This window comes from Thamnophis sirtalis, unplaced genomic scaffold (assembly GCF_051295495.1).
Source record: "Thamnophis sirtalis isolate CommonGarterSnake01/CBP01778 unplaced genomic scaffold, rThaSir2_p1.2 scaffold_1, whole genome shotgun sequence".
In the NCBI taxonomy this organism is placed as follows: domain Eukaryota; kingdom Metazoa; phylum Chordata; class Lepidosauria; order Squamata; family Natricidae; genus Thamnophis; species Thamnophis sirtalis.
Window position 1 is genome coordinate 47,120,456 of NW_028261381.1, and position 19,431 is coordinate 47,139,886.

The 19,431-nt window shown below is 37.7% G+C and overlaps 1 protein-coding gene across 1 annotated transcript in view; it reads right to left on the reverse strand.

Annotated features, from left to right (window-relative positions):
• CCDC93 (CCC complex scaffolding subunit CCDC93) overlaps positions 1-18,777 on the reverse strand; it is a 41,579-nt gene extending 22,802 nt beyond the window's left edge. The window contains exons 1-9 of the mRNA XM_014056550.2: positions 18,625-18,777; positions 13,864-13,977; positions 13,422-13,516; positions 12,390-12,501; positions 12,126-12,224; positions 10,713-10,769; positions 4,130-4,230; positions 566-602; positions 87-179 (exon numbers count right to left, since the gene is read on the reverse strand). Coding sequence (XP_013912025.1) covers positions 87-179; positions 566-602; positions 4,130-4,230; positions 10,713-10,769; positions 12,126-12,224; positions 12,390-12,501; positions 13,422-13,516; positions 13,864-13,977; positions 18,625-18,666 — 750 coding nt within the window. The 5' untranslated portion in view covers positions 18,667-18,777. The remainder of the gene's footprint in view (positions 1-86; positions 180-565; positions 603-4,129; positions 4,231-10,712; positions 10,770-12,125; positions 12,225-12,389; positions 12,502-13,421; positions 13,517-13,863; positions 13,978-18,624) is intronic.
• Positions 18,778-19,431: the final 654 nt, after the last annotated feature.

Genomic DNA, 19,431 nt, shown 5'->3' on the forward strand with positions numbered 1-19,431 from the left:
AAAAAAAAAAGAGGGGGCAGCATCAGAAAGTTAGCTTCTGAATAAGATCCCAAGGATTTTAGTCAAGAAATATCAATTATGGGTACCTCTTCAGCAGCTTGAAAGTCATCCTCAGTATAAGCATCATTTTTTCCTGATGATGCAAGCCCAGCTGGCAGTACAACTTTCTTGTCTTCAGGCTATTACAAAGGAAAGGATGTTTGTATGATTAAAATTAAAAATGGATGGAATCACAAGACAAAACTCACAAGACAAAAAAAGCCATCAACATACAGCCTAAATTCATTAAAGAAATAATGCTGAATCCAAACAAGCACAGTTTGGTTCACACATGATTCTAAATTCATGGTTTGCTGAGTCAAACACAGGATGGGTTTAAACATTTAAAGACATAATTCTGTCAGACAACCATCAGTTAGCATAGAAAATTTATTCAAACCTATACATAAGAATCTAGTCAACTAAAGTTTAACACTAAACTGGTGCCAGATACGTTACAATAAAATTCAGGAGTCTAGTTGAGGGGCTGTGTACAGTGTGTTTATCAAGAAAGAAACAATCTTACCTTCTCAATTTTTCCTTGCTTGCTGAACCCATACCTCCTGTAATACGTAAACAGAGAGAACAAAAAGATTTTGCAGCTTCCTTTTAGTTTAATAAAAGACGCCACTTTGCCCATGCATAAGGCACTCTCCACACAAAAAATAGAAGTGGCAGCTCTGGGTTAGTTGTGAGTTCAAAATAATATGGTGAACAAGCATCTTATCTATAATAATTGAACTTTCACCAACACTCCATAACAGTGCAGCAACAAGCCATGGGGCAATTCCCTATACTGTAAAATGTATGAACAGTGAGGGATTACTTCTTGGCCTCCAATCCTTTCAAAGACTAAAGGAGGTGATTGATATGGCTTCATTGTAATAAGCAAGTCCTTTTCAATCCTTTCAGACAGTCTGGGAGAACTTTAACCTTCAATCTTCCTATAAGCAATCTGAATTTACTACTCTTTCATTGATCTTGTTATTTTTCAGTGGTTTTTCAATGGTTTGGGAAGGGAGGGATTTGCCTTCAGAGGCCTCCAACTCTCCTCCCCAACCTTAATTTCAATAAAAAGAGAAATCAGCCATACTCAAAAAAATGTTGCCATTAAAATTCAGCAGCTCAATCCTGGATGCTGAGAAGGGTACCTGAACCCAAGACTGCCTAAACTAATATAACAGCTGGAGCTCCAATGGGGGAGTATCACGCTGGAGGTGGTTGATAGATTAATAACAGATGCCACCCCCCTCTCCTGCTCAGTCTATTCCCTCCATCCCCATCCTTCACTTATAGCTGATAATTTGTATTTTTATGGTATTCTATTCTTATTGCAGACATGTTTTTGTATAGTTTCATTCTTTTTTTAACACTATAAGCCACCCAAACCCACCTTGTGTTTAAGATGGACAGCCAACAAATTTAATAATTAAATAAAAAAAAACCAGTACACTGTCCCAATGACTAATAAATAAATAAAATAAATAAATAGTTGCTCACAGTTTTGCTACTCTAGTGCTGCTTGTTGCTGGAACATCTAATAAAAGTCCATCTTCCTTCCAAGAGCTCTGCAAAGCTAGACTCTCCCTAATGTGGTACATTTTCTTTTCACGTGCCCTCTCTGGTGAACTTCTTGTTTGAACATTTATTTCAGCTGCAGCTCTACCTCACCTTTCCCTAAGAGCAGTCAAAGCTGGTTAGGAATTCTGTTCTATTCTATAGAAATTCTATTTTGTTCTACAGAAATTACAGCAGATTATTAAATAGCCATACAGCTTGGTAACTGAGGATGGTTACATAGCCATACAGATCAAAATAAAGGGTACAGTGTACAGTCACCGTGGGCCTTGCTGCTTAATGGTTTTAACTTCTCAACTGTCACACGAAACTCTCCTCAGAACAAACAGAACCATGGATTATAAACATAAATGCAAACTAAACATTGCCATGTACTGTCTGAATGATTCTGTAATTTTTGCAATACAAAATACATTCTAACTTGTATTCCAACAAAGCTATAAAACACAGCAGGTGAGAGAGGCCGCAGGTTGGGGATGGAACATAGGTTTAGCATGCAAAGGTCCAGTCCCTGACATCTTTCCTTTGCATGGAAAAGGCTTCAGGCTAAACTCTGGATGGAAAATAACAGAATCCTTATTGTTTAAGAGATCATTTAAGATTACAATCCTCAAATTAAGACCATAATGGAACCTGCCTATTATGGTTGTAAGTTGTAATAGTCATAAAACAGGTTGGACATGTGGTCGACCTGATTCTAGGATTTTATTTTTGTGGTGATTGTTAAGGGAATGTAGTGATTGTAAGTATGAAGCTATTGTTAGCTATGAGTGCAGTTTTGCTAAAAACCGCAAGTGCAGCAAAACCACCGAAAAACATGGACATGTGATCTTGGGATGCTACAAACGGCCATAAATATGGCTGAGTCTCTGAAGTGTAATCATGTGACTGGGGGGGGGATGGGCTAGTATCTGGTATTTAGGCTTAGCAATCCAATCCGCCATGTTTTATTAATCATTAATATTGCGTAAAACACAAGCCAAGATTAAGGGTATCACACCAAATGTGGATCTGGAACAAAGGTGAATATCTGTATATTCTGATTTGTTTGGAATATATATTTTGGCCTGGAGGAAATAATGAGAGTGAAATAAATTATAAATCATTGTGATAGCTAAAGAATGAAATCGGACTACTTTGGCTTTGTGATAATGCACCATCTAATATGTGATATAGCTGGGGTTAAGGAAAAGTTAATTTTCATTTAATACCTCTCTCCTCCACCCTCCCCAAAAAGAAATGTTTTACCCTGAACATTTAAATAACTAAGAATGTTCATCAAATACCACTACTGAATAATAAAAATGCAGCCATATTAATGAGAACAATGTAAACTCAATTAGAACAAAACACACAAAGGAAAATACTCACAAGAAATACTCAGTGAAACTAAGAGGAGGGATAACAAAAAGAGATGGAGATTTGAAAATATAGCAAAGACTGCAGTGGAAAAGCCATAATTTGTAAAATTAGCCACTGTTTCTCAATGAGTATGTAAAAAAAATTAAATCTGACACTACAATTAGTCCCCGAACTGTGGAATATTCTCCCCCTCCTGGAGGTGAGGCAGGCTCTCATTCTCTTGGCCTTCTGAAAAAGAGTTAAATCAGGGGTGGGTTGCTACCAGTTTTACTACCAGTTCGCAACCCATGCTATAGGTGTGTGCACTGTTAAATGTAAATTGTTCTTCGCGCATGCGCAGAACAATTTACAGTGAACTGCGCACACGCAGTCACTAAAAACCAAAATGGCGGAGGCCCAGCGGTGGCGAGGGAACCGGTTCGGGGGCATGGCAGGCATGGGTCGCTGCCAGTTCTGCGACCCAGGCCTGAATTCCACTACCGTTAGCTGAACCGGGAGCAACCCACCTCTGAGTTAAACCATGGTTCCATAGCCTCCACGGGGAGCTCAGAGAAGTGTGCGACTATGGGGCTGACTAGTGAATCTTCTTTGCCATTTAACTGATGTTTAATTCTGTTTTAACATTCTTGGCACTTTCTAAAGTTTTTAACCTTTATATAGTTTTTATATTTCATAGTAGTTGTATACTAGATGTTACCTAGTTTGGTTTCATTACCAAACTAGATAATATCATCTGTGCTAATAAAGAGTGGGGGGTGGGGGTGGTTCTCATTTTATTTATTAGTGGCTTGCGCTAACAGTGTTGGTGGGAATTATCTTGGTGATTCACTGATTGGGCTGTTAATATTCTCTTATATTAGAATGGTCATAAGCTGAGGAGTACCTGTATTTCACTGCAACAGTTCTAAGAGCTTATAAAATCTCAGGATGTATTTTAGAGGACATATTTCATGCAAAATACAAGCTAGGCATTGTAGGGTCACTATCCTCTCATGTAAACTAATCCTCAAAACATCTAACCGCTGTGAAGATATCAGTATTGTATAGTAAGCTATCTTAATGATTTTGTCATAAAGAAACTCTTAGTAAGTTTCCATGAAGCCATCAATTTTTCTGGAAAGTAGCTTAAGGGACCTCACTCTTAACTTACCTGCCATATTCCAGAAGGGTAGCATGAACTTTGGAATCCTCATCTAGTAATTTATCTGCTTCCACTCGTCTTTGATACTTCCTCCGTGGCTTGTACACGTCCTGGAATACAGTAAATACCCATCACACTATTCAGAATTATGCAAAGTATTGAAATAGAGTAAAACATAGTAAGCCAGAGAAATTAAGTTCCAAGGATGCCTTTTTTTTCCCAAGATGCAACTGGACTTTCTGGTTTTTCTTTGAAGATGTTTCATTTCTCATCCAAGGAGTTTCTTCAGCTCTCTGAAGCTTCTTGGAAGAGAAGCAAAACATCTTCAAAGAAAAACCAGAAAGTCCAGTTGCTTCTTGAAAAAAGCACCTTTCGGATAACCATGACCTGGATGACTGAGAATCTCCATAGACAAAGAAATTAAGGTACGAAGTAAGAAAAGTAAATAGAGCTAAATTTAAATAATTTCCAACACTAATATCATTTGCTGTACTTCTCCATTCTAGTCATTTTCATAAGCATCCTTGTTTTCACGTTTGTATGTGTGTGGAGAGTAAGACAGCCAGGAGGGGAGAGGAATCCTTTATGGGACTGCAGGAACAGAGCTGATATCTTTAAGATATACTGAGGGAAAATCATTCCTTGGGTTGCTGGAACACAGTTAAAATCCTGAAGATTTTAGCTCTGTTCCTGCAGGCAAGTGACGGATTTCTGTGTAACACAAGGAAATTCTTTGTTGGAGCCCTACGAATCCTTTATTATGTGGCAAGAATGGAACTATGATCCTGAAGATCTTAACTCCGTTTCTCCAGCCCAATGAAGCATTTCTTCTCAAGTGGACAGATAAGAAGGGAAATCCTTCCTCAGCCTGGAAATGTCAGCCTTGGCTGGAGGAGAGAAACTTAGCTCCATGAAACAACTCTCCATCACTAAAAACATTGTTTCTTTTTTATGGCTCACTATAGCTAATTCCCAAAATTAATGAACAGATTTTGATGAGATTCCTTAATCATTATATACATAGAAACAGGTTTTAAAATTGGTTGAATATTTTTCAGTGTTATAGAATTGGCTAGCCTCAGTTAATTTCTGATCACTCAAATGTGTTCGGTTATGCCATCTTTTGAACAGGCTGTCCAGTTTTTTTAAACAAACAAACAAACAATAAGGACACACACAGTTGCAAACTTAAAAAACGATAAAGACACACATAGGTGCAAACTTTCTAACTTTAAAATCTGTAATATCCTTGAAAATAATAAAAGAAAAGGAATACATTCCATAATTAAATAGGACTTAATTTTGAATCACTGAAGATAATTGATCATTAATTTTCTCTAGTCTTGAATAATTATGCTTAATTACCAGAGGCTTAATTATGGCTGCTTTAGCTAGCTATATAAGGATAATTTTAGCATAATTAAGATGGAGAAAAATGAAAAACATGCATTTCATCTATAATAAGCTATTAAAAGCTATAAAACAAGGCAATGTACTTAAATTTAAGGTAAAACAAATGAATTGAAAAAAGAATGACCAATGTATGACCCTATGAATAATCCACTTAGATTCAGATAGTAGTGATCACCTTAACTAGTTTATTTCTGGTCCTAGGAAATAGACAAGATACTTTTGATTATTACTTTTTTGACAATAATATATAACAGGAACAGATTTTATATGTGACATTTTAATACATGAATAAGCAAACTTCACCTTACCTCCTCTATCTATATGACTTTGCTAAATCAAACAGAACTATCAAGAAAATTAATTAGTCTTCCTTGAATTGAGGTAAATTTCTAGAGATTACATGAATGTTATATCATTTTCCTGGCAAACATACTATCATTTTTTTGTGCACAGATTTGATACTTTAAATTATTTTAAGAAGGGAAGCATTCTAACTACATAAGTATATTTCATATTTAAATTCTGACTAAAGTCTAGTGGTTGGACCACATATAGACCACTTTTATTAAACATTTATTTGGGATTTCAGTATCTTTTAGCTGCTATTTCTTTCACTGGATATAAAACTGCCATAAAAATGTGATTAGTTATCATTAGTTTGAAATAATTGATCCATATAATTGGCAATCATAAAAATTCTAGTGAATGGGCGGTCCAATAGGACCTAAACCATCCCAAAGAGACGGTTAACAGGAAGAATATGTCTTGCTGAGCTCAGGGATATCGCAAAATCCCTGAAAGAAGCAAGAGAAATTCTTCAAGCCAGCGACAAAAAATCCAGCCAAGGCTGACAAAGTCGGGGAAGCTCCAAAACGGAAGGATAAGGAAAAGGAAAGTGGTTCCAGCTGGTGAGGAACTTTTACTATTTTAAAAAGAGACTGCCTATAAAAACTTAAAATTAATCTAAATTGGAGAATAGAAGAAACAAGCGGCAGAATTAAATTTGGAATGGTTTTGGACAGTGGTTATCTTACTTTTTAAATGCTATCTTCATGGATGGAATTTATGCAAGCCTTTTGAAACAGATAAATTAAGTTTTCTTCTATTTTTTTCTTGTTCTCTGTAACCTGTAGACTAAAGTTTTCTTCTTTCATTGCTGTAGGTATTTTTCTAATTCATTTAAAGATTGGACTCTTTTTTTCTAACTTGAAATACAAAAAAGATACAAAAGGAAATTATATTTTCAACAGTATTACTGCTGCTCGGAGGCTGGGAGGATTTGTTGATTGAAGTTTGTGTATTGAAAATGGAACACTTTTTTTTCCTCCACGGATTGTTTTGACTTGGCAATACAAGGTTTTACTGCTTGGCTACAGAGAGTGATAAGAAGGGAAGCACATAGATGTCCCTTTGAAGTATATGTCTAATCAGAGAAAAGTGAAAACAACGTTCTTTGTGAAAATATGCTTTAATTTTATTAACATTCCAAGTTAGAGCAGCTGTGTTTGTTACAATGGCACAATTTCAAAAGAAAATAGAAGTCTCAAGTTTGTAAAAGATACTTTCAGAAATACAGAAATTATCAAATATACATGAAAGAATAGAGAAAAAACTGGAATACTTAGAGCACATAACAATAAAATATGATGAAGAAATTGAGGATGTCTATCAAATGCAAAATAGGGTGCTTGAAACTCAAAAAATCAAAGTGGAAAATAAATATAAAGAGATCAAACCTGCTGATATTTATGGTGATTGGTTTGTCTCTGAAAATGGAAAGAATGGAATACTGAAAGAGGAATTAAATGGAGAGGAAATATATTCCAGAGGGCAAGATACAGAAGAAGAAAAAACTAAAGAATCTATGGACTTAAAGAGAGAAATTCTATTAGCAAAAACATTGATAACACTGCTGATAATCAAAGATAAGATGAATAAGGAAACAGAAAGAGGGCATCGAGATTATATGATATATCTTATAAGCAAGGAGTTGCTAAGAGAAGTCTATACAAAGCTGACCAAGAAGATGATTAGAGGACTGGCACCACAAATGGCAGAAGATATGAGACTGTTTTGCTATTGGAAAGATACAGGTTGATAGATGGAAGAATATAATTTAAAACTAGTTAAACTTAGTGAAATTTATTGATAATAGATATAGCTTAAATAAATAACTGATAATGTTACTAATGTATACAATGTGTACTGTTATGATGAGTATAATTGGATATGAATATTGAATGGCACCCACGTAAGGAAGATTAGCAATCCCTTTGGATTATACATAAATAATAATAATAATAACAACAACAACAACAACAAGAACTAAGTTATATACAATTAAAGTTTTGATTATTAGGCGGAAAATGTTATGATACAGGATATAGTCAAATAAAGGAGGGATAAGAATAACAATGTATATATAGATATCAGTGGTGGGTTTCAAAAAAATTTTGAACTGACTCTGTGGGTGTGGCCTCCTTTGTGGGAGTGGCTTGCCGGCCAGGTGATCTGGTGGGAGTGGCTTGCCGGCCATGTGTTCTCTCTCTCTCTCTCTCTCTCTCTCTCTCTCTCTTTCCTTCCTTTTGTCTCTCTGTCCCTTTTTTATTTTTTTCTTTCATCTCTCACTTTTTATTTCTTTTTTCTTTCTTTCTTCCTTTCTTTCTCTTTCTCTCTCTGTGTGAGTCTCTCTCTCTCTGTGTGTGTGTCTCTTTGCCTCTCTCTCCCTCCTCCCTCTGTGTCTCTCTATGTGATTCTCTCTCTGTGTCTGTCTGTCTCTCTCTCTTTGTGTATCTCTCTCCTCCCTCCCTCTGTGTCTGTGTCTCTCTCATTCCCTCTATCTCTCTGTGCCTGTCTGTCTGTCTGTCTGTCTCTATCACACACACACACAGATACAGAAACAGACACACACACACACACACACATACTGTGGTCACCTTGTTGAGTGTTCCAATCACATTTGAAACACTCAACAACTGGCCTGTATTCATGGTTTTTTGCAGCATTTTGCAGACATGGGGGCAAAATATATGGTTAAAAGTATCTGGCAGCAGCATTCTTCCCTGGGGGGCTCTGCAGAACATCCCAAGACCAATGGCTCTGGGTTGAGGGACGGAATCTTCACCGTGGGCTAGTAAAGCTTTGTCCACCAGAGGCAGCAGGACCAAAGCCCCTCTCCCAATTGGCCCTTCCTCCCTCTGAGGCCGAGGGACCCGGCTGCCCTGCAGCCTCTCTCCGGGGCTGCAATTGTGCAGGCTGTGCGTGCATGCTTATGTTTTCCACGGGGGTGACGGATGGGCTCCGGAATTGTTCCATGCCTTGGAAAACATAGGCGCGTGCGGGCAGCGGGGCAGCTGGGACAAGGGAGTGCAACCTGCACGGCTTGTTCAAAGAGCAAAAGAAAGGGACAGGAGAGGAGTTCGGCTGTTTGAAAAGCCCCGCTTGGAACTCCTCTCCTGTTCCTTCTTTTGCTGTTTCTACATGCAGAGCATGTCGCGCTGCCTTGTCAGCAAGGGCGCTTTGCAGCGACAGGGGTCAGGAGCGGTACCGGTGTTCCCAGAAGATAATTACTTACTAATTAACCGACCAACCGGTGCGCACGAACCGGGGCGATCCGGGAAGAACCCACCCCTGATAGATATGGGTATAACATAAGGAAACTGGATGTAAACTTTAAACAGTGATTTGGAAAGGAGGATTAAAAATTTTTGTTATTAAATATTATGGATGTTTAGCTAGAATAGGACATAAGGATTTAATGTTAGTGGAGGATTTTAGAAATAGTAATTGAAAGGCCAGTATGTGGTTATGTATTAAATTTTGGTATATTTTATGATGGACGCTTAAACAATTATAGTCAAATGAAAATGGAGAGATGATGATGGTGACATGTATAAATATTTGAGTTAAAATACTTAAGTTAATATGAATTATGTTTGTTGACTGTGGAAGAGATGCATGAAAGTCTTTTTGTAACCAACTGATAGACTTTTTATATATCATGTAAAGAAGGATGTTGTATTTGTTTTAAAATTAAAATTTTTTAAAAAATTATTAAATTTTTTTAAAAAATCCCAGTGAATGAGGGAAGAAGGAATAGAAACACGCAAAAAAGATTAAAAAGCAAATTAAAATGGATTTTCAAAACATGTCCCTCATTGCATCCCATTCTTGTTTAGTGCTACATTTTTTACAAATGAAGAAAACAAAAGAAGTGCCTTTCTGAAGAAAACTACTTTAGAATTGCAATGTCTGAATTCTATTTGATATTATACCCTTTGTTTATATTATACTCTGACAAAGGCATTTTACTTTCTCTTAGCTACAGTGACATATATGATCATTGTTTCTACAACTTGGCTTCTCTCCTTCATTGACTCTGCCAGAGAAAGTCCCCTCCCTCTCTTTGATGTTTTGATCAATGTTGGCAGATACACAAGTGGGTAAATCTGTTTTAAACCACAGTACATCAGATGAAATACAATGTAAGCCATACAAATTATGCATCTTTAAATTTCTTTGTATGTGATATTGGAAACTGACACATCATTTCCTACAAGGACAAAAGAAAAACCCAAATGTATTGCTTATATTCAAAACATACACTGGAATTTCAATATACCACGAATCTATATGCCACAGAAAATTAATCCAGCATTAACCTAGTAGCTATCTGAAAAATAAAAAAAGAGAACTCTCTTTTATTTCTACTGTCTCTAAGAACTTTCACTATAAAAAAGAGGAATAAATTTGCAATATAAAATTAACAGCTATATGCTATAAAATACATGAACAGCCGAAGTTGGCCAGTTTTCTGCTAGGAATCTTGCATCCCATCCTGTGTCATGCTAAACCACAATGAACCATGATGATTCATAATACACAAATCCAGGCAAGTTCAATGTAATTGCTAATGACATATAAACTTCTTTTTATAATATTCTTTGCAAGTTAGAACCAATTCGTAGCAGAACATAAAATTAATAAGAAATACAATGGGTATTATTACTGTAGTTATAGTATAATTCATCTGAAAAGGTTTCCTAACTGAAAAAAAGCAAATATTTTATATATGGGGTCTAGTTGAAAAAAATAAGGTAAAATAAAATAAAAAATATGGCAAATCAAACATTCATTTTGAAAAATCTTTGAATTAAAGTGCATTGCATTTTACACTTACACTGATCTCATTAACAGTTTTTATAGCTTTTTCTTTTCTTTGCATGAATTCATCATCCTACAAGGCAAGTGAGATAAGTTTAAACAATAGCAACAAACTTTTGGTTTCTACGCGGATAGCAAAGATAGCAAACCTTATTGTATAAATAACTGTGATGCTCAAATACTCAAAAATGGAAGCTATGTCATTCTGTCTCTTTCACATTGAGAATATAATTCCACAAGTACTTATCTGGATCATTAAACTCAGCAGGACTTACTTCTAAATATCCACAGATACAACAGTGCCTTTTATGCTTACATCCTAATACTACAATATACTGTAATATAGTTTTAGAAAATATACTTGTCTAATCAAAAGCAAAGACTTTGACATTAGTTATCGCATTGGAGCCAGAAAAATATGCTTACCAGCTTATAAATAGAGCCAATTAACACAGGAAGATATACTTGTTCTAGTACTGAATGTTTTAACAGCATCTCAAACTCTTAATGACAGTTCTTAAAAACATCTAAAGCACCTTGTTCCAGCAAAAAATACAATGTGAATCTTGAAAACTAATCATGACAATTCAACATTTGAATTCAAACTGTTCTGATATACTGTATGTCTCATTTCAGGTTTTAAAAAGTTATTGTTTCTGATTTAGCTATTATAAAATTAAAATGGTCTGCTTTGATTATCTTTAAAAAAAAGTGTTTGGGCTATGAAACAGTATTTTGAGATAAAATATTTCCAAAAGTATTAAGATAGTATGCTTTGAATAGAAAACAAAGGTTTCAAAATCTTTTATACAACTGTTTCAAATCAAAAGCCGGATGTTTCAAATACAAAACAGCTCAAATTCAAAATATTTTGCACATACCTATTTTTTTAATCATAAAAAGCTGACAATTATATTTTCCTTCCATAAATGAATTGGAGATAACTTGAACATATTCAGGGTTTTCTAACAAAGAAAAACTGAACATGATGTTCTTAAGAACAGATAAACCTACCATGTAGAACTGTACAGTACTATGTCACAGTAGCATGTTGAATGGGTCATTAAACATCGAATCCTAATGTCACTACAGAAATTAAACTTGTAATAAAAAATAGTTATATGTCTATCAGTGCTGGACAAGCACATTGCTTTAAAATGCTGTTGATAACAATTTTCAATATGATTTTAGAAATGCTCCAAATGGCTAACAATACAACTGGATATTTAACATTAAAGAGGGAATACTGACATTTGTTTTTCTCCAGTATCAGCTCCTGACATTTGATACATCAGTTTCTGTCCTTAAACTCTATGAGCTGAAACAGCTCTGCAAACTTTGCTTCAATCCTGTACAATTTAAAGATGCTGAAGAGGATCACTCTTGATGCCAGTTCTCAAATCACAGAAGATAGCAATCAAATGTTTACCTCTGGTAAACTGTGTATCTTTTGAAACTGAGATATGGAATATGACCGGATGTAATCTCCCATTTCTTCCCGGGTTTCTATTGCACGTTTTACAAGCCACTAAGAGCAACAAAGAAAAAGAAAGAAAAGTTGTGGGAAGGGAAAAAAATAAGATCTGGATATGTTACATCTATAAAAAAGATAATTGAGAAAATGAACCTCTTCTTTTAATCAGCAGAGCTATTTTTCCAACAGCACCATCTTTATACACCAATAAGCATGTACCTGTATAACAGGAAAGATGTGAATGAAATCCAATCCCTGTATTTGATGTGGCTCCAAGCGGTGAGGGCATTTCATTCTAGGTAAAACTGATACAATTTTCTCTGTTAAGGCACTGAAAAAAGACAAATAGGAGACAATTTAGAAATGTGCAAATATATATACAGAACATCCTGAAAGGGCCCCTTGTGGATACAATTGAATGGCCAATAAACAACACATCCCATTAATTTGTTTAGAAATCTCACCTAATACAAAGACCCTTAATTTTCATGTAAGCAGAATAGGATTGCAATCTAAATGGCTGGAGTGATTAAAAAAACGTTGCGCACAAGAACTCAACAATATTAAGACAGGTCTGCCAATTTCTATGACAAATAATTTGACTCATAGCCTCTTATTTTTTGGAAGAAAAAACTCTGAGACAAACTTTTAAATGTTTAAAACTATTATGTCACCTTTAAGTTGCCTCTTGCTAAGAAAACATCGAGATACATACAGTAAACAGATTGGTTTTTTTTTCATAAAGTGATTCTCATAACAGAGTATAAGAGCCATGGAGGTGCAGTGGTTAGAATGTGGCATTGCAGACTAATTCTATTGACAGATTGCCAGCAATTTGGCAGTTTGAGTCTCACCAGCTCAAGGTTGACTCAGTCTTCCATCATTCCGAAGTCAGTAAAATGAGGAGCCAGATTGTAGGGGGCAATATGCTGACTATGTAGACTGCTGTAAAGCACTGTGAAGCACTGTGAAGTGGCATATAAATATAAGTGCTACTGCTATTGCAGTAATAGTACCTCATTCCCACTTGCTTGGATCAATGAAAAGAGCATGTGATTATTTTGGCATTACCTAAAAACTGATTTGAGAATAATGCATAGAACAAAGTGTCTATCTTACTTTCAGAGCTACTATAAAACAATTCAAGATAATCAGAAATTATTGCACAACTTTCCTAGATAAACAAATTTTGTGCTGAAAGGGTCATGCATGCCAATAAATTAGTTTCCAAGTGTTTCCCTACCAACTTACATTTTTTGACCAATTGTTGAGTTTTCCTGAAATAACAAGTCAACATCAATGTCAAAGTTGCATGTTGTGATACACCAAGTCATGCCACCAACCACCTAAAAACAGGATAAACATATTCATTAAAGTGAAAAATCCAATTGATGCCATATATCACATAAAAATGTAATTCACTTTAACTTAGTAATGAGATTTTAATTTATTAGCAGTTCCAGAATTTATTGTTGAATGCAAGATGTTTCTTTTCAACTTATACTAGCCATATTTATTTTCTTTTACTAAGAAACATTAAGAGAATCAAGAAAACAAAACGGTTGTTTGTATAATCTGTACTTCAGTTGAATTGGTGGTTAAAATCAGCAAAATGATGAAAAACTATTAAATCTGTTTAGAGCATGCAGCCTGCACACAGTATTATAGTAATGATATATGAATATAATCTTACCTTATCAAAAGGAGACAGGCCTTTAATTCTTGCCCTGAAGTATCCAGCAGCAACTAAGAGTTCTAAAATTTCACTTAACTTGATATTTTGTTCTTCATCCTCTCGAGTTTCAACCTAAAAAGAAAATTAGGTGTGTATCTATATTAATAAAAGTTATCAAGATGGAGTGGGATGATGAATATAAATATAATCAGTAAATATTATTTCCCGATGCATGTTATATTTATGTCATAATATATGTTCTACAAATTACCTCAAGATACAAATCAACATTACCATAACCACTTCTGCACACTCGAAAAAGTGTCCAAGATTGGTTCTTCATTTCAAAGGATGGTCCTGTACCTTCCTCAGCAATGATTATAAAATGTGAGAAATCCCTGGGTGTATAAAATTACACTTTAAAAAATTGCTATCATATTGCCAAATTATTATTTTTATATGACTATTCATTTTAATACTACCGTACTACTGTCAGATTTCTTTGGATGAAAATAATTATGTTTTTATTAAATTAATATATTGTCTTTTCACCCGAAATAATGCTTAAGAGAGGGGGTTTTATCCTATTGCAAAATACTTTGTGGAAAAAACAAAGACCTGGTTGCAGCACAGAAACCGCTTTGGTCGCATTGACCGATGATCTCTGGAGGGCCAGAGATGGAGGCTATGCGTCCATCCTGGTTCTCCTTGACCTCTCAGCGGCTTTCGATACCATCGACCATGGTATCCTTCTGCGACGACTGCGGGAGGTGGGAGTGGGAGGCACTGTTTTGCGGTGGTTCTCCTCCTACCTCTCGGACAGGTCGCAGTCGGTGTTAGTAGGGGGGCAGAGATCGTCCCTGAGGCCCCTAACATGTGGAGTACCTCAGGGTTCGGTCCTATCCCCCCTACTATTTAACATATACATGAAACCGCTGGGCGAGATCATTCGGAGGCACGGGATAAAATACCATCAATATGCGGACGATACGCAATTGTATCTGTCCGCCCCGTGCCAACTCAATGAAGCGGTGGACGTGATGAACCGGGGTCTGGAGGCCGTTAAGAACTGGATGAGTGCTAACAAACTGGTGCTCAACCCGGATAAGACCGAGTGGCTGTTGTGTTTCCCCCCTAATAATTTGGCTAATACACCAACGCTTAGGCTGGGGGGTCAAATTTTATACCCCTCAGATAGGGTCCGCAACTTAGGAGTCCTCCTGGATCCACAGCTGACTTTTGACCACCAGCTGTCAGCTGTGACCAGGGGGGCATTTGCCCAGGTTCGCCTGGTCCGCCAGTTGCGGCCCTACCTAGATCGGGGGGCCCTCACAACAGTCACTCGAGCCCTTGTGATCTCTAGACTGGAATACTGCAATGGGCTCTACATGGGGTTGCCCCTGAAGTGCATCCGGCGACTACAGCTAGTCCAAAATGCAGCCGCGCGAGTGATAGTGGGCGCACCTCGGTTCGCCCACGTTACACCTGTCCTCCGCGAGCTGCACTGGCTGCCTGTTGGTCTCCGGGTGCGCTTCAGGATAATGATGACCATCTTTAAAGCACTCCATGGTAGTGGATCTGGGTACTTGAGAGACCGCCTTCTGCCGATTACCTCCCTAAATCGACCAATCAGATCGCACAGACTGGGCCTCCTCCGAATTCCATCTGCCAGTCAATATCGACTGGCGACCACACGGAGGAGAGCCTTTTCTGTTGCTGCCCCGACCCTATGGAACGAGCTCCCCATGGAGATCCGCACCCTCACCACGATCCAGACCTTCCGCGCAGCCCTCAAGATCTGGCTCTCCCAGCAGGCCTGGGGATAGGCTTCAATTACCCGCCCGAGTGTTTGATTGTTGAATGAAAGTTGTGTTTTATTATTTTTCTTTTGTTCACAAAGTGTTTGTTTTGACCTTGCACTTCCCCTCCCCTGTGGTTGTAAGCCACCCTGAGTCCCCTCAGGGAAAAGGGCGGCATATAAATCCCAATAAACCTATAAACCTATAAACCTATAAACCTTAAGTTTAGCTTATTTATTTTATTCAATTTGATGCTACCTGACTCCAAGCAACCCTTTTATACAATTCTGTGGATTTAGAGCCAAGGTGGCGCAGTGGTTAAATGCAGCACTGCAGGCTACTTCAGCTGACTGCAGTTCTGCAGTTCGGCTGTTCAAATCTCACCGGCTCAGGGTTGACTCAGCCTTTCATCCTTCCGAGGTGGGTAAAATGAGGACCCGGATTGTTGTTGGGGGCAATATGCTGACTCTGTAAACCGCTTAGAGAGGGCTGAAAGCCCTATGAAGCGGTATATAAGTCTAACTGCTATTGCTATTGCTATTGCTATCTAGATCTCTTCAAAAATGCTGCTAAAGCTTAAAGTATGCTACAATCTCAAAGACAGTGATACAATTCAAGTATCTAGTCAGTTATGGTTAACAGTACATGTGGAATATCAAAAATTGTGAATAAAGAGCATTTTTATTGTGCTATATGCTACTAATTCAATAGAAATAACTGCTATGGTTTTGCATTTGTACCAGTGGTGGGTTTCTACCAGTTTGGATGGGTTTGGACAAACCAATAGTAGCTTGGCGGTGTTGGTCGCTAGAACCAGCAGTGACCCAGGCCTCCTACATCCCCAAACCAGTTCTCCCGGTGGCGCCATCTTCTTTTTGCTTTTTGTGCATGTGCAGAAGCATTTTTATAGTACTGCACATGCACGCACAACACACATCAAGCACGTGAAGGAAGCACACAGCAAGTGCATAGTGCATAGTGCATCCCCGAGCAAACCGGCAGTAGTGGCTGCAGGAGCCCACCACTGATTTGTACCAATCCCAATTACATGTCACAACACAGGAATGTAAGTGAAGACAACAAACTTCAAATTTAAAATCATGGGTATCTGCAAACGCACCATAAAAGTAAACCTCTAAATCTCAGTAATCATTGTAAAAAGGGATCACTGATTATAGATCCAGCACCTGGACTACTGCACTGCAGCCTCTCTATATTCACAGCTCAATGCCCAATCGCATTGTTTCAGGCCATTCTTTTGGAACCAAGGCAGCTTGTTTGTGAGAATGGATCAGTGGCTGAAAACGACTTCATCAAAACTCACAAAACCCAGTACAAATAGCAGGAGAACTAACATTCCACTAACTAAATTTCAAAACTCTTACCAAGTGTGGGTCTACATAACTATAATTATTTTATAAGCAACTCCAAAAGAAATGTGCAATTAGGAAATGCAGTGATGAATATCTAAGACTGTGCTTTTCTAGTCACATAAAAATCAGATTTTTTGATAAACAACTTTCTTGATCCCAGCAAGCTCCTATTAAAACCTGTTGCGGTTATGTAATGAGTGTCATTATACAACATTCAAAAAAATATTAGTTTTAGAAATTTTGGGGTACAATTCTTAAAGATGCCTTTAAAAATGGGAAGATATAGAAAGGTATGTATACCTGCAACCATAACAACTCTCTAGTTCATAATAAAAAGTGAACTTCCATGATTTTAGGAATGAAGACATAGGGAAGTGGGGGATTCCTGCAAACACTTAAATGCTTATTTAATAATCCAGAAAGGGATCATCTGCAGAGCTCAATATGTTTTTCCCTTGTTCTTAGGAAGGATGGAAAATCTGTTGTTTTGAGAACCATTGGCTCAATGGTGTTCCTATTGTCATGACAGCCCTCAAAATGACAGCCCTCTGCTGCAAAATGGGATTACCTTTAAATTTATAGGAAGCTATTTTGTGAGCTGAATTATGCTCTTCTGTACAACACATTATTTTTGGCTATTATGTTCTATATACGGTAGACTTCCTTTAATAGACATTATCAAGCTACTGTAGAAGGACAAACTGATTATTTCATGTAATGGAGACTACAAAAACAGAAACACCAGTGAAAACTGTCTCTCTGAATACCTTATGCCACCTGACTTGAAATTTTGAGCTTAAGGCAATTTAAAACTATGCCGCCTTCGGTATGACCTAAGCACAGCACATAAAATTATCCGCTACAATGTCCTACCTGTCAATGACTACTTCAGCTTCAACCACAACAATACACAAGCACACAATAGGTACAAACTTAAGGTAAACCACTCGAAACTCGATTGAATACGACTTCAGCAACAGAGTGGTCAACACCTGGAATGCACTACCTGATTCTGTGGTTTCTTCCCCAAACCCCCAAAACTTTAACCTTAAACTGTCTCCTGTGGACCTTCCTAAGAGGTCTGTAAGGGGCGTGCATAAGCGCACCAACATGCCTACCATCCCTGTCCTAATGTTCCCTTTTATTCTTATCCATTTCATGTATTCAAAATCATGTTTATACTTACATATGTTATCTAATACATGCTTGAAGAAATAAATAAAATAAATAAATAAAAGTAAATAAAATAAATACATTTAATGAAGCACGTTAGGGATCGGCAGGAAAATGAGGCAGAAATACAGGTAGTCCTTGATTTACGACCACAACTGAACCTAACATTTCTATTGCTAAGCAAGACCGTTGTTAAACCTAAGAGACGCAACACTTCACACAGGACATAATGCTTAAAAGGTAACACTTCACGGACTCCCATGTCCTCAGCTGTACAGAGAACATTAAAAAAAAAGCTCGGAAAGAAACTGTTTTTCCCTTTCTTTTGCAAAGAAAGCGACTCATTCTCGAATCGTTTTTCCTCCTCCTCCTCCACGGGACGTGCATACAAGGTTCGCTCGGGGACCCAACAATCCCACGACTCTTTCCTTTACCTCTTGTGCAGGCTGATGTTCCTGCCCCTTAAGGGTACCCATGTCCGCGCCTTCTCTTCAGCTGCTGGTGCTGCTGCTGCAGCACCGCTTCCTTCTCTTCTGTCACATCCGCTCACGCCGGACTAAAGACTCGCCCACTTAAGTGGGGAAAGCTTGGGTGGCGCTCCTTCTTTTTTCTTCCGCATAATCCTACACTCCCCTCTTCTTCCCTTGGTTTGGACCGCACTACTCACCCAAAGCGCGCAGATCTAGCGCGGACCGTACCACTCTGTTTAAAAAGAAAGGGGGAGGCGAGAACGGGAGGCGCTCAAGTTGCTCTTTGGCGCGCAGAAGGTTGGCTGGCGAGTTGATGATTGAAGGAATGCGCCAAGGCCGAAATCAGATTTTGGTAAAGGAATGCCTGGCCCTTATTCTCGTCTGATTCCTTCTGTTTCTTATTCATTATGGAAATTAGTGAAAACACCCCACATTTGGAAAGATAGTCGTCTGCTGTAAACATGACTTCTAATGACTGCGGTTGTTACAACTGACAACAGCAATGAGAATAAAGTGACTTATGACCGTTTTTCACACGACCATTGCAGCATCTCCATGGTCACATGACCAAAATTCAGGCATTTGGCCACTGACCCATTTATGATAGCTGAAGTCTCCCAGGGTTATTTGATTCCCTTTTGCGAACTCTTGACAAGCAAAGGCAATGAGGAAGCCAGATTCACTTAACCATGTTACTAACTTAACACCTGCACTGATTCACTTAACAACTGTGGTGAATAAAGTTGTAAAATGGGGCAAAACTCAACAAAT